General features: G+C 42.0%; 1 protein-coding gene across 2 annotated transcripts in view; it reads left to right on the top strand.

The window, feature by feature from the left end:
• Positions 1-22,003, top strand: part of ITK (IL2 inducible T cell kinase) — a 30,022-nt gene that overhangs the window by 4,989 nt on the left and 3,030 nt on the right. For both annotated transcript variants that reach the window (XM_082771324.1, XM_082771325.1), the window contains exons 2-16: positions 7,773-7,877; positions 9,689-9,770; positions 11,176-11,304; positions 11,942-11,982; positions 12,815-12,966; positions 13,562-13,627; positions 13,812-13,866; positions 15,876-15,955; positions 16,593-16,729; positions 17,478-17,552; positions 18,300-18,471; positions 18,739-18,955; positions 19,394-19,458; positions 19,542-19,660; positions 21,801-21,958. In XM_082771324.1, coding sequence (XP_082627450.1) covers positions 7,773-7,877; positions 9,689-9,770; positions 11,176-11,304; positions 11,942-11,982; positions 12,815-12,966; positions 13,562-13,627; positions 13,812-13,866; positions 15,876-15,955; positions 16,593-16,729; positions 17,478-17,552; positions 18,300-18,471; positions 18,739-18,955; positions 19,394-19,458; positions 19,542-19,660; positions 21,801-21,958 — 1,653 coding nt within the window. The remainder of the gene's footprint in view (positions 1-7,772; positions 7,878-9,688; positions 9,771-11,175; positions 11,305-11,941; positions 11,983-12,814; positions 12,967-13,561; positions 13,628-13,811; positions 13,867-15,875; positions 15,956-16,592; positions 16,730-17,477; positions 17,553-18,299; positions 18,472-18,738; positions 18,956-19,393; positions 19,459-19,541; positions 19,661-21,800; positions 21,959-22,003) is intronic.

Here is a 22,003-nt window from a genome sequence, read left to right as displayed (position 1 = left end):
TTTTTTCGTGAGAAATACAACATAACCTTAAATAAGATGGAGGCAAGGTACAAACCTTGTACCTAATGTTAAATGAATCCTTTAGCATACCTCTGTGAATTTATGGATTGTATAATAATCATATTATTGGTTGGAGGGCACATCTGAAATTCATTTAGTTGGACCTTGTGCTTGGGGCCAGGCAGTTATCATTAGATCAACACTCAGAGCAGGACCACTGCCAACACTAGAACAAGTCAGCTATGGCTTTAAGTAGCCACTGCTTGAAAACCAGGGACAGAGAGAGATTCCACAACTTTGGGCAACCTGTTCCATTATATCTTACCAAATTTTGTTTGTTTGTTTGTTTGTTTGTTTTTTGTTGTTGTTGCTTTTTTTTTTTTTTCTGGATATTTAGAAAGAACCAGTCCATTGCAGTTCTTTCATGACTTTCTTCTGCGGCATGATTGACGGTGATGATACTGTCTAGACAAGATCGCTTTAAACAAAATATAGTTTGTTCTATGTCTGTTGTCTGTGGTCTTTCTAATTCCACAAATGTGAAGTAGAGTCTGGTAAGAAAAAATAGCTACTTTTTGCCAGAGTAACTAATTCGATCTTCCACAATTTGGATTATAATTATTTCTTCTTGCACTTGCTGTGCATACCCGGTTCTGCTCCTACTAGGTATTTGCCTAGACATTTATTGGTCTTTAATCTTCCAAGATTTTTTAAAAATTACTTCTGAGCAAATGTCAGATACTCCCATCTTCTTTAAATTATGAAGCTCTAATCTTTCTTCTATTGGAAAATGTTAAGGATGCAGCAAAAATGTTCAACACTTGTTTTCTTTTATATCTTTAAGAAGGAAGGATTTCTTCTTAATATGAATATATTACAATAATAATGGGATTTCTTAATCTTTTATTAGATTTCTTTACTGTAACCATATTTGTTTCCAGCATCTGCCTTTGCTTTATACTGTAATCAATATTGTAACTGATATTGTTGCAATGCCTGCCTATTGCTTTGTACACTTTCATCCTTTCCGGGCCAATTTTTCATCCTTAAGGCTTACACATTTTTAATGAAAAAAATTGTGCCATTTAGTAGATTTAATTTAGTTTCCTTCTATCACAGAATCTTTTATTCACTAATATCTACTCCTCCCATCTAGTCAAGCACAGTTTTCAAGAAACTAATGTAATGTTCAGCAATTGTTCCATATGCTTTTTGTAACATAAGACTTAATTTCTTTATATTAGAAAGCTCATTTGAAAGCCAATAATTTTTTTTTTTTTTTTTTTTTTTTTAGTTTCCTTGACAGTGTCATTGATTTTCTTGTCAAACCACTTGTTCTGATAGCAGGGATGCACGCCTTGATAATATCTGAGACAGGACTGTGATATGAACACTGGAAGTGGCTTTGCATAATATTGAAATTGGAGATCAGTGAAAACACTGGAGTATTGCAAATGTGTGAGGCCCTGTGATGGACAAAGAGAAAAATGATCTTACGTCCAAGCGTGCTTTTCTACCAGATCTTTGTACTTGAAACTGTTGAACTTGAAAGCCCGTGAAAATGTACTCTTTGTACCACTGAAGCCTTGCAGACAGGTTATAGTTTCAATTTTCCCCTGCGTGCCTTCTGTTTTAGGCTCATGTAATTCTGAAAGCCAGGCACCGCAGGAAGCCTGGAGGAATGAACAGTGAAACAGCCAACTCCTGGCTGTGAGCAATGTCTGAGGTCCAGATCCGTAGTGTAGCTCCATTGACTTTTCTGTCCATTTTAAAGAATTTTTACACTTCTCTGGTTTTAACTGATTTTATTGGAAAAAAACAATACTGGATCTGGCCTATAGGACTTTATAGGGATGGGAGGAGTCATTTCTTTGCAGCAGTGATTCCACAGGGACACCAATAATTTGGCTGAGTAAATTGATAACAGACTGAGATTGTTTGCATGGAACAGGCTTTGGCTACAAACAGCATCAGCCTCTGTAAACAAGATTTGAAGCTGAAATTAGTTATTGGGAGTGACATTGCGTGATGAGTTAGCTGATAGCCCACAAACAATGTGTACTGACAGCATGCAGCACAATTATTAAGCTGCACTGTGACATATCCCTGGCAGATGAAATATTTCCTTTCTGATGTGGGAGCCTGCTGTGATTCGGCATCTTTACCTGTGTTTGGCCCCACGTCCTGCACTCCAGGGAAGGGTGCAATCAAGGAGATCTTTGCAGGTTCCTGGAAAGGCAGCATGGCAAAAAGAAGTTCCTGACTGCAAATGCTGAAGTCAGCCACGACAGCAACCGAGGCCTGCAGGGGACTTTCCATGGATGAGTTACAGCAGTGAAGCAAACGCAGCTCTCCAGTTGCCTGCCCCAGGCTCCTACATGTGCTTCACCATCTCTGCTACTTAGATGCATGGGGGCATCTTCATCACCAACTGCAGTTTGGTGCACTTTGCATCCAGGTTATGCTCAACTCTAAAACACCTTTCTATTCTTTCGATGTGAAAACAGCTATAAAACTATCTCTATGTTTTATTTTTAATTCAAGTGGGAGGACAGAATAGTCATAATAGACATATGAATCAAGCAGCTACACTTAGAAATTTAAATATCAAATATAAGAGGGTATCTTGGAGGTATTACAGCACAACACAACAGTCAGAACAGTACAGAAAATTCCCAGTATTACCAATTACCACCTCTTTTTGCTCTTCCGTCAAACCTCTTACTATTCACAGGCATAAAATAATGCCTTACAAATTTGTTTTAAAGTCCAATTTGCTTATATTAGGTTTCAAAATTAATTTTAAAATTGTTTAACTTATTTTAATTTCATAAAACCTCAAGCCACCGATGTTCCTTATAAGAGGGAGAACTCACAAAATACTGAACAATGTTAGGGTTCAGGCAAGATCTCTATCAACCAGCAGTCAACAGTTTTTATGTCCTATTAATAACAAGAGCCCATGCCCCAATGTATAGATAAGGAATATGATAAGATAAGGGGTAGGAAGTAATTACATTAGTAATTACATTAGCACAGTTTTCAAGGAAGTTCAAGTTCAAGCATAATATTTTTGATCAGTGGAAAAATACTTCTCAGGAGAATCACCATTAAAATTAGTCTATCTTATTGCAGTAATATATTAAAGGTTCCTAGTTACTATATTCTTTGTTCTTCTCCATTGCTACCTTACAGCCAACAGATATTTATATGTTTATAAACATTTAAATGCCTGTTTATATGTGTTGATAGTAATAGGACAAGGGGGAATAGTTTTAAACTGAGACAAAAGATTTAGGTTAGAAATTAGGAGAAAGTTTCTCACTCAGAGGTTGGTAAGGCACTGGAAAAGGTTGCCCAGGGAAGTTGTGGATGCCCCATCCCTAGGAGCATTCAAAGCCAGGCTGGATGGGGCTCTGTGCAGCCTGCTCTAGTGGTTGGCAACCCTGCCCAGAGCAGGGGGGTTGAAACTAGATGATCTTTACGGTCTTTTTCAATCCAGGCCATTCTATGATTCTATGGTTTCACCACTACAATCCCACAGTGTAAGAAACCCTCAGATCAGCCTCTGCCTCCATCCAAGCTGTGCACTGAGCCCGGCCAGAGCAGAGGGACCAGGGTGAAGGTGACAAGGCCCAAGTGGGTCATGCCAAGGGCTGAGGCCAGACCCCCCATCTATTTTATCTCCAAGAATTAATTAATTAAGAATGGCTCCTAATCAATGCAACAAGTGAAAGAAGTGAACGAAATTCAGCTCATAGTCTTGCAGACAAAAACCTGGCACTGCCGGAGCGGTCATTAAGTGCTTTTATTGGCGGAAATGTTTCTGCGGTTTTGCTTACAGGGGACTGGAATTTCCTAGCTCTCTCCACCGCAGCTATAAACTTGCCTTCCCCTTCCCACCTGCAGATGGAAAGGGCCCAGCTGCAGCTGGGCCTTTGGTGGGTCACAGGCAGACCTCGGGGGAGCAGAAGGATGCCCCTATACTGGGGGACCTGCTCCTTTGCACAGCGAGGGCCTGGCTGGGCTGGGAGGAAGGGATGGGGCAGGTGATGGGGATGGGGATGAAGAAGGGCGATAAGGAGAGGGCAGAGCCAACACCAGAGACGTGTGGTGAGGAAAGTCCAGCTGAAGCATGGGCGGTGGGCAGTGACCACTGATCAGGAGTCTGGGGCCATGTGAATCCTAATTGCATGCTTTTTCCTTCCTTCACCCCACAAAAGACACAAGTTCTTACACAACTTTTGAACGCAACCTGCTTTGTGAAACATGGCACTGCCTTTCTGCCTGCTGGAAGGTGCTGTCTGCTCTCTCCTTCTGCTCTCCTTGAGGTAAAGCTCTGCCCACCCCACCTCCCTGGCACTTGGCCTCCTTCTCTGCCCTCTGCTCCAGCATCCGTGACTACTTCTTCTGCCATGGCCCTTTGATAAATACAGCGGGGTTTAGCTCATATTTCAGCAGCCACCAGGGTTTGTGGCTCCATGGGACCTTAAGCCCCAATGGTTTTCGTAGTACATTTGATGAATTGGGACCACAAATAGCAACAGCGAAGTGTTAGCCAGAAAGTAGCAAATTCCCCAGACTGCATAGCCCCATATCTCACAAAATCTTAGACATTTGTTAAGTTTATGAGTGCAGAACCGCAGTCAGGAAGCATATTCATGACGCTGCCCTGTGCTCACTGACGGCTCATTGCCCTCTTGCACCCAGCTTCATGTCCCCGCTTCTGCCCATGCTTGCTGGACCCAGGCGTGGCTCGAACCAGCAGACCACAAGCTGATGCAAAGTGATTAGTTGTGTTGCCTGGCCAGGCTGCCATGGCTGGGCAAGTACAATGCTGGTGGTAGCAGAGGCTTAGCATGTGATAAATGCCGGTTGTTCTGTATCTAAGACATCTAAAAAAAATACCAGATCTAAAAAAAAATAGCAGTTGTTCTAGTATCTAAGACAAATAGGGATCGTTGTAATCATTTAGTAGACACAAACTAAAGGTTTTATCAGGGAAAGAGCTGTTGGAGCTGCGTGGCAAGAGGAGGTGAGATACCGGAGATGAAGACCGTGATGCACGGAGCTTGTGATGCACCCAGCTCTGCTCAGTGCTGTTAGCTTCCCCTCCCCATTTTGCAAGTAATGGCTCAATAGAAATAAAACAGAACATGGTGATCTGCAGCACACTGTGCTTCTCCTCATGGGACAGCAGTGTACCTCGGTTATCTCTCCACACGCATTACACAGTAAGACCACTGATGTTTTTTTTCTGACCAACCAGCTAAAACGTCTATTTAATTATGCTCCAGGCAGACTGAAAGCAACAGAGGACTGTCAGCATGTTTTGTCTGGCCCTTTTAGGAACAAGTTTCTGAGGTTTTTGGAGACAATTTTTAAGAGGCTTTTCCTCTTCCCTCCCTTCCAAATGGCCTGGTTTCTTTTGTTAGATTAAAGTGCAGGCAGATATCACAAAGCAGGGGTATGTTTAGTGTCCAAGCCCACTTCTGGGTAATGCCTGGTTTGTGAATCATAATTTCTGCTGTTTGTGCTGCTCCAAGGCTGTAATTGCTTTTTGTCAGTAAAGTCCCATTTGTGGAGGGTCTTCCAGGCAGTGCAGTGGCTGCGAGACATGGTCTGACGTTGCACCTTGACTTGAGATTATGGGGGCTTCTGCTGTGGGAATTACCCAATTAGCAGGAGTTCAGCAGGTGAAGAGAGCTGCAGGACAGCTGTGTAAAGCTCCTTGTGAAAGCTGGACCCTGTCTTTAAGAGCAGAATGGAAATGTATCAACAAAAAAAAAATGTGCAGCGAAAGAGCGGAGTCTGTGACCAGCGCAGCATTGACTCCTAAAGCCTTAGAGAAGGAACATGTGTGGTTAAGCCCTGGGACTTCAAAGTAATAAGCCAAAAGAGAGTTCTCTGTTAGCAAAATTGAAGGTTTTTGTAGGAAATAAATGGCTTTGTGTCTCATGGCAGGGTACAAGTCCCAGGGGGAGAACAAATGATAGAGGAGGTTGTGGAGAAGAGAGAGGGGAAGCCAAGTCTCAAAGAAAGAAGTGAACAGACAAGAGTTAAAGAAAATAGAAGGAGAAAATAGGGTTCAGTGAGGCTTTCTAAGACTTGGCAATACTCTTGCTAGCTAATTGGTATTTACATTTAGGGCTGCCTTACAGTCTTGGGTTTATTGAAAAAAAAATCCCATTCCACCTCATGAAGCTATGTAGGCAGATACCACCGACAAGAGACAGTCCTGGCAGAAAACCCAAAGGCGCTGGTTAAACTGCCAGCAACTACAAAAACATACACCAGCAAAGTCCAGCAGGAGCTATGTGCAACCACACCATAGTAACTTCCCTCTCTTTCCTACAAGTGCACAATGACAAAGTACCCAGCCAGTTGTACAAGAACAAAGTTTTAAAACTTTAGACCTCTCTGTTTTGAAGTTGGATGGCTCACAGTGGCAAACCACCCTGCATCTCAGCAGGGCAGAGCTGCGGGATGACAACAGCATGGGGAGCAAGGGGCAGAAGGGAGCCGGAGGGTGAAGGACACAAAGGTTTGGGCTGGGGCTCTGAGGCACGGCAAGGAGGCTGCCAAAGTCTTGCTATGGCTCCTCGTGACAGTCCCACAAGGGTACAAGTTAGTCTCTGAAGGCTCTCTCATGTTGGCAGTAACCCTTGTTTGCAAAACCAGAAGATTTTGCAGCGTTCTTCAGGTTCATACATCTCACAGTCTTTCGTCATGTTGTCACAAAGCTGGGCTGGGAGCGGATTAGCGTTTCATCCCTACTGAAAACGAATCAAAACAGGAAACCAATTTGCTTCTGAAGAGCGAACATTTGTAGCAAATCCTTCAGCAGCGTGCACCAGATAGCAAGCATCAGCTTGGCTCTGGCCTGTCTCTTCCCCACCCATGTCTCCTGCAAGAGCTGAGTGCCACTTGTCCAGGAGCTATGGGGCAATGGCTCAGTTCGAGGGCAGTGGGGATATCAGAATCCCGTTCCTTTCTTATCCTCCCCTAATGGCCTGCTCTGTTATCTAGCTATCTGGTAGCTGATGAATAATCACGCAGCAGAGGCTGCCAGAAAGAGTTTTGCAGGCAATTTTTTGAGGATATTATTTATTCCAAAATTTCCTGTTATTTTTCTTATCCAAAAACCCAGACAAACCAAAACCAGAGACATGATTGTTTCTTGGAAAATAAAATCAGTGAAAATGTTATATTTTAGATAAAATGCTTAGTTTTGAAAATCAAATTACCCAAATGTTTTGTGTGTGTGTTTTAATACTTATTGTTTTATAGCTTTTCAGTATGAAACAAGTGTTGATAAGCTGAAAGTTTAATGAAAAGAGGATGTTTGTTTTGTTTTGTTTTGTTTTTCTTGTTAAAAAGGCATCTAGTTTTGTTGGGGAAAAAAATGAATTTCAACCAAAGATTTTGACTGGTTCTCTAAGAATCCATGTGCTGACTTGAAATCACAGAATCACAGAATTGTCTAGGTTGGAAGAGACCTCAAGATCATTGAGTCCAAACTCTGACATGATGATCTGAAATAAATGTATGTGCATATAAATATGTGTATGTGCAATCTATATAGAGGTGCCATATATGAGAATGATTCTTTATACTTTTAAATGTTGTACTTTTAAGTGTTGTACGTTATCAGTTAATTCACTTCTGCTCCACTGAAATCAGAAATCTCCTGCGGACATCTCAGTCTTATCTAATTATTCACTTAATCCACAATCACTAGTTTTGACCAAGTGGTTTTATCTGTCTTTCAGAAAAAAAGGACTCTGAAGGGTTCTGTAGAACTTTCAAGGATTAAATGTGTGGAAATTGTCAAAAGTGACATCATCATCCCCTGTCAATATAAATACCCTTTCCAGGTGAGTCTGTCCATTGACTACATAGATAAGTGGTATCATTTCATGTTGAATTTCAGTAAAATTCTCCTACACAATGCAATCCTTAATGGACCCAACACTGCGGTGAAGAACAACAAATGAAGAAAAAGCAGTTTGATTTGAAATGAACTGGGGAATAAGAAAGTGATTAATCAGAATCTTCCTTTACTCCATTCCCACACTATAACGTGGCTTCCTTCAGTGAAAATGGATGAGTGAAGGAGCAAATGCTCAGATCTACTTGTTCTGGGTCTGAATTTTTCAAGCTGTTTCTCCACTGCTTATAGGAAGAACGAAATAAAGTGAAGGTTGTGGCCAGTACTGATGTGGTAGCAGTGGACCAGACATGCTGGACAGTGCTGAGCTGACATCAGGAGACCTGCTTGTAGCCTGTCTGAATTTTGTCCCAGAGTCAGTTTTGTGGTATTTTGTAAAATGATATTGTCTAGTTTCTTCTTAAGTATCTCAGCTGCACCCAACTGTAAATTTTCTGTGGAACTGACAAGTTTGGGGTTGTTTTGTTTTCTCTGTGTGGCTCATCTGGCAAGTGAGCCCCTTGCAGAGTGGCTGAAACGAGTGATTTTATCCAGTTGTGCGTGCTCGTGGCTGCGTCTTCTGGAGATCCGCTTACTGCAGATTTCAAAAACCATCTCAGGTTGTCAAAACATTAAACAGACATATCAGTAACATCAACAGGAGTGGCTTTAAGCAAGCGGGAATTATTCCTCTTTCAGTTTTTTTGTAACAGAGGTTATAACTTATCTCTCTGTAGCATGCAAAGCAACTGAGTCACACAGCTGTCTGCGTGTGCCTGCAAGGGCATCAGGCCAAGAGATAGCAAATATTTCCTGTCCTTTAAATACTCAATGTTGCCTCATTTATGCTGCCGGATAAACTTGGAAAAAAAATAGCTGCTGTCATGTAGAAATCTCTGTTTAAAAACAGTGGTCAGAGTTTTTCAAAGTTTCTCTGAATCAAAGAGACTAGATCCCATTTGGATTTAAATTGTTGAGATAAATATTGGAACAAAAATATAGATTATGTGTTATATTGCATTTTCTGTTTAAATGTAGTCATCCAATTAAGTTTTTGAGTCATTTTTATTCTTGTGATGATTTTACTCTCTGGTTTGAAATTTCACAAATGTTCTGTATTTCTCTTCTATCATTTGTTCATCATTAAGAACAAGCTTATGAAACCAGCATCTTGGCTGCTCATTGTTTGCTCTAGCTTCTATAAAAGCTAGAAGCTCTTCTAGCTTCTTGCTATAATCCTCATAAAAGCTATTAAAAACTGAAGAATGATAGTAATCCAAAAAATCTCCGGGGAGTTGCTTGGGATTTATACTTACACAAGAAAAGTTAAATTTGGCTCTTAGATTTTAAGTGAACATGCCTTGAAAGAAACTGCTGAGAAACAGATGGCATCTCCCCAGAGGTACTTGAGAAGAATAAACCACGGTCAGCAAGAAATGGACTGGCTTCTGTGCAAATTAAAATTTCTACATCTCCATTGATTTCCCTGGCATTTCTTAACAACATAAGATTGATCTAAAATATTACTCATATGGAATTCTTCCTTGATCGGGTTTTCTACTCAGTTTTAGAGAAGCAAAAGGCACTGAGGTTATGAGATACATCTGAACAGGGCCTGTGTACTCCACATGCTCACAGCATCATCTTGTAATTTGTTGGTATGGGGTCTGCTACCTGTTTCTTTCAGTGATTCCACTGTACCCAGTGTATCTGGGATTGTTTCTAACGGCTGGCTCCCTTCTTTACTCCTCTCTCCAGATCATCCATGATAACTACATACTCTACGTGTTTGCACCCAATCGTGAGAGTCGGCAGAGATGGGTCGCTACACTGAAGGAAGGTAACAAAACCCCTGCACCCATCTAACTGGTGAAGTTACTTAACCCAAAGCAATTTTCTCAAAAGCTATAATGCCAAGAAAATGTGCAAGAGGAGTTAAGTCTTGCATCTAAACATGCAAAGCAATAATTGCGAGTGCAGCTATGGAATCAAATGTATTTGCAATTTTTGTGGGTGTGTTTTCAGCATTAGAAAACTTGGACATGGAATGCTTTTTTGCCTCTTTCAAGGATAAACTATTAATATATTACTGTAATTTGAGGTTTCTTATGTGGGAAGAGATGAGAAATTACATTAGGCTACTTAAAAAAATATATATATATATATGTTCTGGGTAGAATTCTCAGCTCTGATTAACAGAGTCGATGTTTATACGACAACCTTATTACAGAATCATGATTATTAAGAAACATTTTTGTGGGTAGCTTTCATTTCCTGTTCACCTCCTGAATTGCACTGTGGTTCATTACAATGGTTCTGAAGTGAAGGTACAACACCTAACCACTGCTTGCAGAAATGAAGCACAGTACTTGACATAGGAAAGGTGGTGTTTAGATACATGAAAATTGCATCAGGCTTCCCTCGTACCTTTCTCCTGCTCTATAACACAAGCTGCTGCATTGTTCATTATAAAAACATTGTGCCTGACTGAGATATTATTGAATTCATGCACTAGGTCTTACAACCAGTTATTCCCCTTCTGGGAAGCACCTGCTCCAAGTTTCTGATTTATCACCTCCTCTAGTTCAACATTTTGAGACCACCCCCTCCCTTCGATAATTTGAATAGTATCTTGAAGCAGGCCAGCAGATTTTTTTTGTCTTTTTAGGAAATTATTATTGCGGATAGAGATCATGAGCTTCAAACAGAAGGACCTTTAATTGCTCATACAAAGATTCAAGACTGGCATTTACACATACAAAAAATATTTGGAGTTAGCGAATGCCAGCTTGTACAGCTCCTTCTGAACACCAAGCCAAAGCAGCAGAGTCTGTATCCTATGTGTATATATACTGCAGAGCTGTAGTTTTTTATGAGAACCATCATGACATGGTGTACCAGGTTTTCTTTCTTTTTTGAGACCTTCTTTCTGTGGTTTTGGTGTTTAACAGTTTAAAGAGATAGTCACATTGGTAGGATTCTGCTCTTGCACAATACAGAGGTATGAGCTGCATCACAGGTAGAAAGGCTACCCCTTCACAGTGATGGTGGCATTCACTCCTTTCAGAAGAAAGGAAAATATTAATGGAGAAGACTGATAATATTCAACAAATTGGTTTGAAAAGAATAAGAAGCTTCTTTAGTGCAGATTATTTCCATTCAGCTTTATATGTCTTTCAGACCTGATGTCAATACAAATAAATCAATTTTTTACTCCTTCTTTCTCTTCCTCTACCATTTTCCAGAAACCAGGATCAACAACAGTTTAGTCTCAAAGTATCATCCAGATTTTTGGATAGATGGCAAGTGGAGATGCTGTGCTCAGACAGAGAAGATGGCAGTTGGCTGTATAGAGTATGACCCCACCAGAAATGGTATGGGATTTTTTAAGACCATCCTGACCTTGAAAATATTTATTCCTAGGAAAAAGTAAAGGATTAAATCTACCTTGTACAGAACATCAAGGAATACCATGTTATATCTGCAGCAAGAGATCTTGCTGGCTTCCTGGGACATTCTTTATTCTGGCTCGTCTTTCACTATGTATGATACTCTTTGTTGTGAATTAACATTTTCTTCTGTGGGATGTTTTATGCTCAGGAATGAGATTGAAAACTAAGAACTTGATCAGCTGTGGTCTGTCAATAAGCTGTAACAACTTTCTTAAGATATACAGATTCATCCCTCTGTGTCCTATTTTGTCCTAATCGTATTTCCTCAGTATTTTCAATGACCAAGTGTAATCTTTACTTTATCTACTAAAAAAGCCTGTAGGTACTGGCAGATAGGGATGTCAATCTTTCTTTACCCAAGACATTGTCCCTTATGTTGGCATGATTCCTTAGGTAATCTGTACATCAGTTTCAAACACACACTGTGCGGCTGAGAGTCACTTGCGTAGGTTCAGGCTGCTGCTACATCTTATTGTAAAAGTCCAAGGTTTGATATTCACTATTTCTGTATGGTTCTGTCCAGACCTGTTTCAAATTACCTTTCTTGATTTCATTTCAGCCTCAAAGAAGCCACTTCCTCCCACTCCTGAAGATAACTGGGTGAGTGCAGTGAGGCACAATAAGCTGTCCTTAGTGTCTTGTGTGCTTAACTAGGTGAAAATACATTCATTAATGTTCATCATGGTGCAGTGACCTAGAATATCACCCGTGATAATATTACCTGGGCTTTTCTCTTGCCTTTTCCTTTTTTTCTTTCTTTTTCTTTCCATAAGTTACAAATCAGCAGCATCCCACTGCAGCTAGATTCAGTCCTGCATAGACAGCTTGGTTTTACAAACAGATTTCCAATGGTGTGGGAAGCTTCAATGGTTGGGGCTTTTTGTTTCTGTTTTTTTGTTTGTTTTTTCAAATTATAGAAAGGGAAACTGGGAAAGGGAGCGGATATGAGAATAGTATTCATATCTGCAAAAGCTGCTGTGGAGAGGAACAGAGTAAATCGTTTTGCAAACCCACTTGTGGATTTGGACAAAATCTGATAGGCTTACACAATAAGAAGTGAGAAGTAGGGTCAACCTAAGTCCGTCTAGGGAGGTCCTGAAGATTTTGTCACTGGAGGCTTTTAATCAGAGTTTAGGAAACATCTGTGACAAACAGATCAGACAGAGGTAATCCTGCCCTAAGCTTCAGAGAAGGAGTAGATAACTGTTTTCTGTGCAAGTGAAATTTTTGTATGAAATTCACGTTATAAAAACTCTCATGTTGCTAATGTACCCCACCATGCACCTTGGGTACTTCCCTAGCTTTGAGGATTTTGAATCCAGCAGACCGGGTATAGCACACACCAGTGCTGCCAGGGAAATATCATTTTAGACAGCGTGCCATTGATGTTTATGAATATGAGTATGATGGGCCTTTTTCCTAATTTGTGCAGAAATTGTTGCTAGACACAAAGGAAGCCTTAGTCATGGCCATATACGACTATGAAGCCCAGAACCCGCAGGAGCTGACGTTACAATACAATGAGGAATATTATGTGATTGACAGCTCTGAGGAACATTGGTGGCTGATTCAAGATAAGAACGGGTAAGTCCCTTTTCCACAGCCAATTTACAAATCCTTTCTAAATCCAAGTTGTTCATCCAGTTGTTCATACATGCTGGCCTCTATTATAACTTTCATGAAGCATCTTCTGATATGTAGAACAAACAGCAGTGGAAGACTTATTGCCTTCAATGCTGCTTGTATCTGGGCAGCTTAAGAAAATGGATCCAAAAGTTAATTTTTTGAAGTGCAGTCCTTAGTTCAGACTGATACTTGCTGTCAAACATGGAGAAAAAAAAAATTGAAAACCACAATGCAAAGAGCATATTTGTATGTTCTCTTTGGGGATAACTAGCACAAAAAAAAAAAAAAAAAAAAAAAGAAATTATAGGATCCTGAATGTGAACAGTGATGGAGTCTGTGTGTTACTTCTCTTTAATCACCCCTTGTTTAACCAGTCTGGGGAGGATATCAGTTGTTTCCTTTTCCCTGTAAGCCTGCTAAATACATAAAAAACAGCATTTATGTCATGCAAAGAGCAAGACTTCTGGCAGGCAAATCTTTCAGGGCTGACTCCCACAGATGTAGAGAAAATCCTGTCTGTCTAGCATGCTCATGCTCTATCGCATTTTAACAGGCATGAAGGCTATGTGCCAAGTAGCTACCTGGTGGAAAAATCACCCGAGAATCTGCAAATATATGAGTAAGTTGTGCCTATGTTTGCCTTGTACCTCCAAGCACCCTGGATTTGTTATAGAAGCTACAAACCCCACACGTCCCCACCCCACAATCTGTGCTGGTGCTAGTGTTGGGGCTAGCGCAGAGGCTTTTTGGCAGGAACTTTAATAGCCTAGAAGTGCTGACTCAGAGTCCTTTGATGTTTTCAGATGGTACAATAAGAACATCAGCAGAAGCAAAGCAGAAATGCTCCTCAAGGATGAGGTAAGCCCGTGTTACATGTGGGTCAGATGGGCAATAATAATTAATTAATGACAACTGAGGAGTGAGGTATGGGACCAGCAGGGATCTGCAGCAGCTGGGTGTGGGCGGTGACCTGTGCCACCCTCCTCCAGGGCAGGAGAGGGTGATGGAAAACACCGTTTCAGAACACCGTGTCAGCTGAAAACTGTGATTTTAGCTTATAGTTTCTGTCTCTGCAGGAGGCTGAAAATGCCAGTAATTCTCAGAAAATCTAACCGGTCTCGTGCTGAAGTATTTTGGGTGAAAGCCAAAGTATAGGTTGGCATTTTGTTTAGTTCTCTCTGTGTGTGCATGCGTGTGAGCGTGCATGTTTAATTTTTCAGTGGAGACACAGTTTTCCAGTGAAGATTGTCATGAAAATAAAAAGTATGCACTGCCTGTTCAAATTTTCCACACAAATTCAACCTCAGTTTTTAAATCAGCTCTTTCACTAACAGGAGATGCAAATAAGATGCTGAATGATAGTATTTTGTGAAAATAAAAGTTTTTCCATGCAGTTTAAAAAAAAATCTTTTTTCTCCTATATACTCCTATAAGACATATCCACACATGGTTTAGGGAGCTCATTTTTCCTTTGGGTCCTACCAGAACAGCTTTTCTGTGTCAGCCCTCACCAAGAGAGCCAGAAGACCTCTGATTCAAGACCTCCCAACCCTCACAAGTCCCTCAAAAAATGCGACCAAGCACATCTTTGGCCAGCCTTGCTGTCAAGTGAGAGGGAAGGGCAAGAATGGACCTTAAAGCATCCCAGGCAGGATACTGCCTCCAGCACTTGTCTACCTGTGTGAGCAAGGAGGCTGAGGCAGGGCACACTCGGTGGATCAGCTTTGCACCACGTATTGTGGGTGATCTTTGTCTGAAAAAGCTGATAAAGCTTCTTCCAGCTTTATCAGACAAGAGACATTCACGGCTTGCTGTGTGTCTTCTACCAATATTAGCACAGTGCTGAAATGAAGAAAGTCTGGTATTAGGTAGATGTTTATATGGATACAGAAATGGATAGAGGGCACCTACAAATGGAGGAACTCTGCCAGGTAAAACAAAGCAAAACTAATCTAGCAGTTGGGATACCAGACAAAAAGTATCTTTGTGTGCAAACAGAAGGAAACCACATTTTTTATTATCAGTGTATAGAGCACCACAGCACATAACATCCAAAATGTTATGTTAAATCTTCTCTGCCATCTGATCCATCACTGCTTGGCCCTGCCCAATCACGGCCTAGGATACATTTCAGCATTCAGATGAGTAGAAAGCAATTACAGTGAAAAATTAGAATGGAAAGTTGTTTTGAAAGCTCCAGAGTGGAGGAAACTTGCTTTTCTAAGCATTTATATTGAGATACTGGATGACCAGGGCACCTGAGAAAGCATGGGATCTTGTCCAAGTTTTTTACATTTCTGGGAAACTGGTAAATTATCTTTCCTACACTCCCATCTGGATTTTCTGGTGTTGAATAAATTGCACCTTTGTCCTGTAGTTTCTCTCCCTGTGGAGAGCACTCAGAGGGGTTTGTCTTTCCACTTGGCTGCCCATTTTAATTGAACTTGCATGAAATTAATATCACCACTGTTCTGCTAGATAAGGTTGAAAGCCATCAATGGGTTCAAAATTTCTAGAGGAGAGGCTTGGAGGGACAAAGAGACACGCACTCACATGTATCCACCCCCACACATACTAAGCATGGTCTGATCACATAATTCTCATTTCCTCAGGAAACTAAGCTAAAAATATGTAGCACCCAAGAAAAACCAGCTGAGTGTACCTGCAGGCCCTGGGCAGACACCAGAGCAGTGCACGGAACAGCAACCTCCATTGGTTGGCTGATGGCTCATTTTTTTTCCTACATATTTAGCACATGCTCACGTCTGAGCAGTAGAGAGGGCTGAAACAAGCAGAGCTTGCCCCCGGCCCACTTCTTTTTTCCATGATGTCTCTAACCAGTTTTCTCTCCTTTGCTCTTCTTGCAGGGTAGGGAAGGAGCCTTCATGGTGAGAGACTCGAGGCAGCCTGGCATGTACACAGTCTCTGTTTTCACCAAAGCATTAAGGTACGGCTGAGCTCAGCAGCTTTTCACATCAATTACATCAATGAAATGGCTTCTGAGAGTGTAATCTCTGTAGTTGTTTTGGCATTATAAAGAGAGAGCAGAAGGCTCATGAAAATGATAGAGAAAAACGCTTCCAAAAAAGGCAGAAGAGTTAGCTGCCTTTTGTAAAACAAAGGGTATTAAAGGCTCCACTTCTCCCTGCATCTAAATAGCTGCCTATAAATAGCCCCTTAAACATCACCAGGGTTGTAATTTTGTTGAATTGCCATCCCAGCTGAACTGTCTGTAGGATTAAGATAGACTCATTTGAGGTGGAAAATACAAGACTAGTGAAAGGGTTTCTGTCACGGGGCAGAAAGTTTTGTTTCATAAAGAAGGGGCAGAGAAACCTGGTACTCAACCTGCTCTAATCAGGAAACCTCAGCCTTTCTAGAGATGAGACCATCTACGAGTTACGGGGAGAACACACAAATACACAGCTGTGTTAGCAATTGCAGCTCACTCCTTGTTCCTCTCCCATTCCTTCTGTGTAAGGAAGGTTTTGCCCTTTGTTGCTCTCTTCCCTTCCATCTATACCCCAAATTACTGTTTTTTGTTGCAACCTGTTTTTTCTCAAAGAATAACTCATCTCTTCCAGCACGGATAACAATCCTGTTATAAAACATTATCACATCAATGAAACAACAGACTTTCCCAAGCGATATTATTTGGCAGAAAAGCACGTGTTTGACTGCATCCCTGAACTCATTAACTATCACCAGCACAATGCAGGAGGTGAGTGAAGGCTGAGGCCAGCCAGAGAAGTTGTTGTTTTGCCATGCAGCCAGGTGACTGTTTTGAATGAAGGAAGTCTCTCAAGCCTACTGTCCTTACAGTGAAATGCTATCTTGGCACTTGGATGTCAGTATAATGATCATCTTGACTCAGCTTTCAACATTACATCTTCATTTTGGTGGTCCTTCTGAGGCTGAGGATGACCAACACAGATGTTGTATGTCATCCAGATATAGCACAGAGAGCCCTTTCATTCTCTGGAGTCCATGGGAGTGTGTCAGCACTGCCAGACCATGCTACCTGCTTGAGTTACACTGCAGCACCTTCTTGCTCAGGAGGTGATATAGCCCTGGGCCTTGACTTGACACAAAGTCAGGGACATGGCCAGGATCCATAGCCAAATGTGGGAGGCATCAAAGACTCCTACCCCTACAGCTCAGGTGCACCAAGGGAAACCTTGGGCTTCAAATATACCTACAAATCAAAGGTATGCTTTGGAATTCCTTCAGAGTTTATAGAAATTCATATTTGCTGACAGAGCAAAAATGGAAATTGAAACTGCTCAGAATTGGCTTCCTTTGAGCAGGCAGGAAATCACACTCTGAATAGAGGTTCAGCTGCCCTCAAGTGGAGCTGAGAACTCAGTACAATAAAACTGCTTCCAGTGTACAGACTCCTTTCTGAGAGGGAGCCACACTTCCCATGACTGTGCCAATAATTGGATCCTACCTTTTCCTCTGTTATTCAGGTCTTGTCACTCGTTTGCGATATGCAGTCTCTTCTTGGAGGAAAAAGGCCCCAATCACCGCAGGTCTGAGCTATGGTATGGAGCTACTGTCTTGACCATTTGGGAATCACATTCCTCCCTGGTTAGCTGGGTGATCCTGAGTATCCCCATTGATACTTACGAATACTTGTGTGACTATCACAACAACAAATAGTTTTCTTCAGATCTTTACATTGCACCATTCCCTAGATTATCATCTTTGCCGTTACCGTTGGTGATCAAGTGATCTGATCCTGCAAAGTCAATGTCTTGAGGAAGGTGCTGAGGCGCTCACTAAAGTCAACATTAGGTGTTGAGGTCTCACTAAAGTCAACATTAGATACTGAAATTAATGCTGAGCAAAGGTGATGGGAACGGGAGCTTAGCATAGCTTAATAAAAGCTGAGTCCCTCTTGAAAGATGCCTCCATCTGACTACAGAATTTTGCTGGTATCATCTTTACTGTAATTTTTGTAGACATCACAGAAACTTAAAAACGTTGTGCTTAGTAGTGTGCATACGCATGGTAGATACAATCCTCCCCGAAGAACTAGTTAGGCAAGAGAAATAGAAAGACAAGATAGAAATAGGATAGACAAGAGAAAAAAGGAATGTTGTTATTCCTATTCCTGAACATGAACTGCAGCACAGACTAGCCAAATGAGCTACCAAAGGTCAGACAGATAATTTAATGGAGAGTTAGAAACTCTCACTCGGAGTTCTGTCTTAATGTTTAACCCAGAAAAGCTTTTTCTTTGACATTTTAACATTAGATTCTTACTCTTTCTCCTTTACAATCAACAGGAAAATTGGTCATTAATCCCTCAGAGCTCACCCGTGTACAGGAAATTGGCAGTGGTCAGTTTGGGGTGGTTTACCTTGGCTACTGGCTGGAGAAAACAAAAGTAGCTATAAAGACCATTCGTGAAGGAGCAATGTCTGAAGAGGATTTTATTGAGGAAGCTAAAGTATTGATGTAAGTAGTAGCTTGATTGGATGATTTTCCATGCAGAAATGTATTTTTTTAACTACTACTTTTGAAATTGGATTATATTTAATGCAAAACCAGCTTGCAGTTAGACTTGGTCTACATATTTTCTCTTTTCTGCATTCATAGTTCATAGCTGGACTTTGCAGAGTGCAACAGAGTGACAAAAGTGGGTTGTTTATAACAGCTTCTGTAAGGACAGATGGGATTGAGCATATTTCAGCCTCTTTTTCCACCTTCCCTCTTTGTCCACAGGAAGCTGTCCCATTCCAAACTAGTCCAGCTTTATGGTGTGTGCTTTGAGAACACTCCCATATGCCTCGTGTTCGAGTTCATGGAGCACGGTTGCTTGTCCGACTACCTCAGGAGCCAGCGGGGCACTTTTTCAAAAGAAACCCTCCTGGGGATGTGCCAAGATGTGTGCGAAGGGATGGCTTATCTGGAAGAAAATTCTGTCATCCACAGAGACCTGGTAGGTTGCTCCCAGACAGACTTTTTCTCCACTCCAGCTGGCCTTGCTCCCTTCCTTAATTTCAGCTTTAATTTTCTTTTATTTTCAATAGCTTCAATTACATAGTGGGCAATCAAGTTGCTTCATTCACTGCTGCCATTTTGCTAGGGAGCAGGACAGTGGGTGGCTGTGGATAATCAGTCTGTCAGCCCCTTCTGGGCAGCAAAGGCCTGCTGGTCAGACTGATGGCTGACAGTGTTCCTGGCAACAGGAGCATGTAGGCTATGAAGCGTACAGAAAGCATTAGGACTTCAAGTTCTCACCTTTTTTGTATGGTATGATGTCACTTTGATTCTCCTATTTTTAAGCACTGTCTGCTATACTGGGCTAAAAGCAGCTAAGTGTCTATGACAGCCTTTCAGCACTGACCTTCTGCCTTTGCACCTTCTTTTCTTGCAGGCTGCTCGGAACTGCCTGGTGGGGGAGTCCCAGGTGGTCAAAGTGTCTGACTTCGGGATGTCGAGGTAACGCCACTGGGGCTGCACACGGGGGGGCTGGCAGGGGCCAAGAGGGTTGTTCAGCACGCTCCCTAATTTTTGTTTTCCAGGATTGTCCTTGATGATCAGTATACCAGCTCCACGGGCACCAAGTTTCCAGTCAAATGGTCTGCCCCGGAGGTTTTCTCCTACAGTAACTACAGCACCAAATCAGACGTTTGGTCATTTGGTAAGAACCTCTCATCAGAATACAATTACACTGAATAAACACTAGCTCAGAAAAAACAGGGGCTCAGTGCTCATGTAAAATGTCCTCAACAGTGCATCTTCTGGGTCCTAAGGGTGTTTTGTCTGAAAAGCAGCTTAGAAAAGCAAGCCCAAATCAGTGAAGTGAAAGGAAAGAATAGTAAACTGCCTAGATACTTTGACACACCTCAGATACTTCCAATTTTATGTATTATACCTGTACAATGTGATATAATACCAAACAACAATCTCTATTTCATGATGTCATAGAATAAGTGACCAGGAAAATGTTGGAGAGTCACTGACAATTCTATAAGGAAAAGAAAGGAAAGAGATTTAGGGACTCCATCTCTCTGCATGTCAGTCCTGGGCACTCAAGCTTCACTCAAACACTCTGCTTTTCAAAGTTTGCTTTGCTGACTCCGTTTGCTTTATGCTGATCTGAAAATATTATTTCAGTGCTGACATTTTCTCACCTAATTTCCTACTCCCTGATGCATTGTTTTACGATTTGCATCTGTTCTTTGGTCTCCCTTCTGGACCCTGACAGATAAGAATGCTGTTGTATATTTTTTCCTCAAAATCATTGGCGCTGGAGATAACAAAGGCTATTCCCTGGCCTGTTGATCTGGCACTCTGATGTATCTGGCCCATCTCCAGCGAACATGCAAATCACGGCAGTGCGGAATGAAGTGGTGCAGTGTGCGGCGCACAGCACACAGTCAATGGGGTGCCACTCAGCTCCGGGCCTCGCAGTAAATAATGCAGGATTATAACCTTTGCTAGTCTGTGCTCGTGAATTCTGTGCTTGCCTCTCCCCTTACTGTGCAGTTCGTGCTGGGTGAGGCTGTGCAGTCCCCGGGGGGCTCAGCAGTGTGGTGAGAGCTGGGTGCTCAGACACATGTGGCTCCTTTGAGAACCCAACCCGGAGATATTCCATTCCTCTTTGGTTTCCCCTGGCATGTGGAGGAGGCTGTCAGCACTGTCCACATAATAACAGGGGACAGCACTGCCAGTGGAGCTAGCTCTGACACTTCACAGCAAAGTGGCAGTGACATGGGAAGAGACGCTGCCTCAGTAAGAACACTCTTCTGCTTCACAAATCAGAAAATGCTGAGCTGATTCACATTTAGGGCCCCTGTAAGAGCCAGATGCCTCCAAAAAAGTGTGTTCAGCTTGATTTACAGTCCAGCCAAGATGGCTCACACCAGTTTCCGGACTGAATTAAATATTTGTGAGTTTTGCACTGGTCAGTCCTCCTTGGTGAATCCTGCAGGCACCAGTGCTGCACATTGCTGGCATTATTACCTGTCCCTCCAGTGGCATTGCACAAGAGGATTCCTCTATCATCTCACGGTCTCATGACTGTGAGATGCTTTCTGCTCAGCTCTGCAGTGTGTTCACCTCTCCTGCCAGGCCTGAAGTTCTGCTGTGCCCAGGAGAAAAAAATGGGTGTGAGGAATTCCCAGTGCCAGGAATCTGCACCCTGGGGGAGTACAGCTGCTTGGCGTAGTCTTCAGCAGAGCCAGTGTCACTGGTGGGGAGCTGCAATCTCATTGCATCTTCCTATTTGAATAATTAGAAGCTGGAAAGCAGGCATTCCCTAGCAAAGTTGACTGGGGAGCTACACAACTCTATTTCAGATCTGCCTGTCTGTCTGTTTTCTTACACAGCATGAACATGGTTTACCAAGACAGTCATCTTAGGTGAATGAAGGAATTAAACCTAATAATAACACAAGTAACTTCCATTCATTCCATCTGCAGACCCTCTCTGGTCTGATGGCCAACTGTAATGCATTCCACCACAATTTTGTCTCTGTCTGTCTGTCTGTCTTCCACCATACTAGAAAAACATGAGTTTCTGCACTGCTCTAAACAGTAATCATAGGAAATTATTTCAGCGTTTAGGGAAAGGGAAAATACGTGCCGCAATCCTTTGACATTCCATCTACAGGTTCATTAGGGCCTGAATTTTCAGATACATGCTCGGAATCTGGGTGAGAATGCTTTTTTAAGTAACAGACACCAACACTGACCTGCAAAGGGCATGTGAAGGGGGGCTGTGGGCCTGCTGAAGATGTTATCTGCTTCCTTGTGATTGTTCTCATTTGTTTGCTTTAGGAGTGTTGATGTGGGAGGTCTTCAGTGAAGGTAAAATGCCCTATGAGAACCGCACCAATGGAGAAGTGGTGGAAGAAATCAATGCAGGATTTCGGCTCTACAAACCCAAGCTGGCCTCCAAGGCTATTTATGAGGTCATGAGCCACTGCTGGTGCATGGTTAGTATTTCACCGGGAGAGCCCTAGTTCTCACCAACAAGAGCT

Source organism: Aythya marila, assembly GCF_965140915.1.
Source record: "Aythya marila genome assembly, chromosome: 14".
Lineage (NCBI taxonomy): Eukaryota > Metazoa > Chordata > Aves > Anseriformes > Anatidae > Aythya > Aythya marila.
This window is presented reverse-complemented; position numbering and strand designations above follow the sequence as displayed.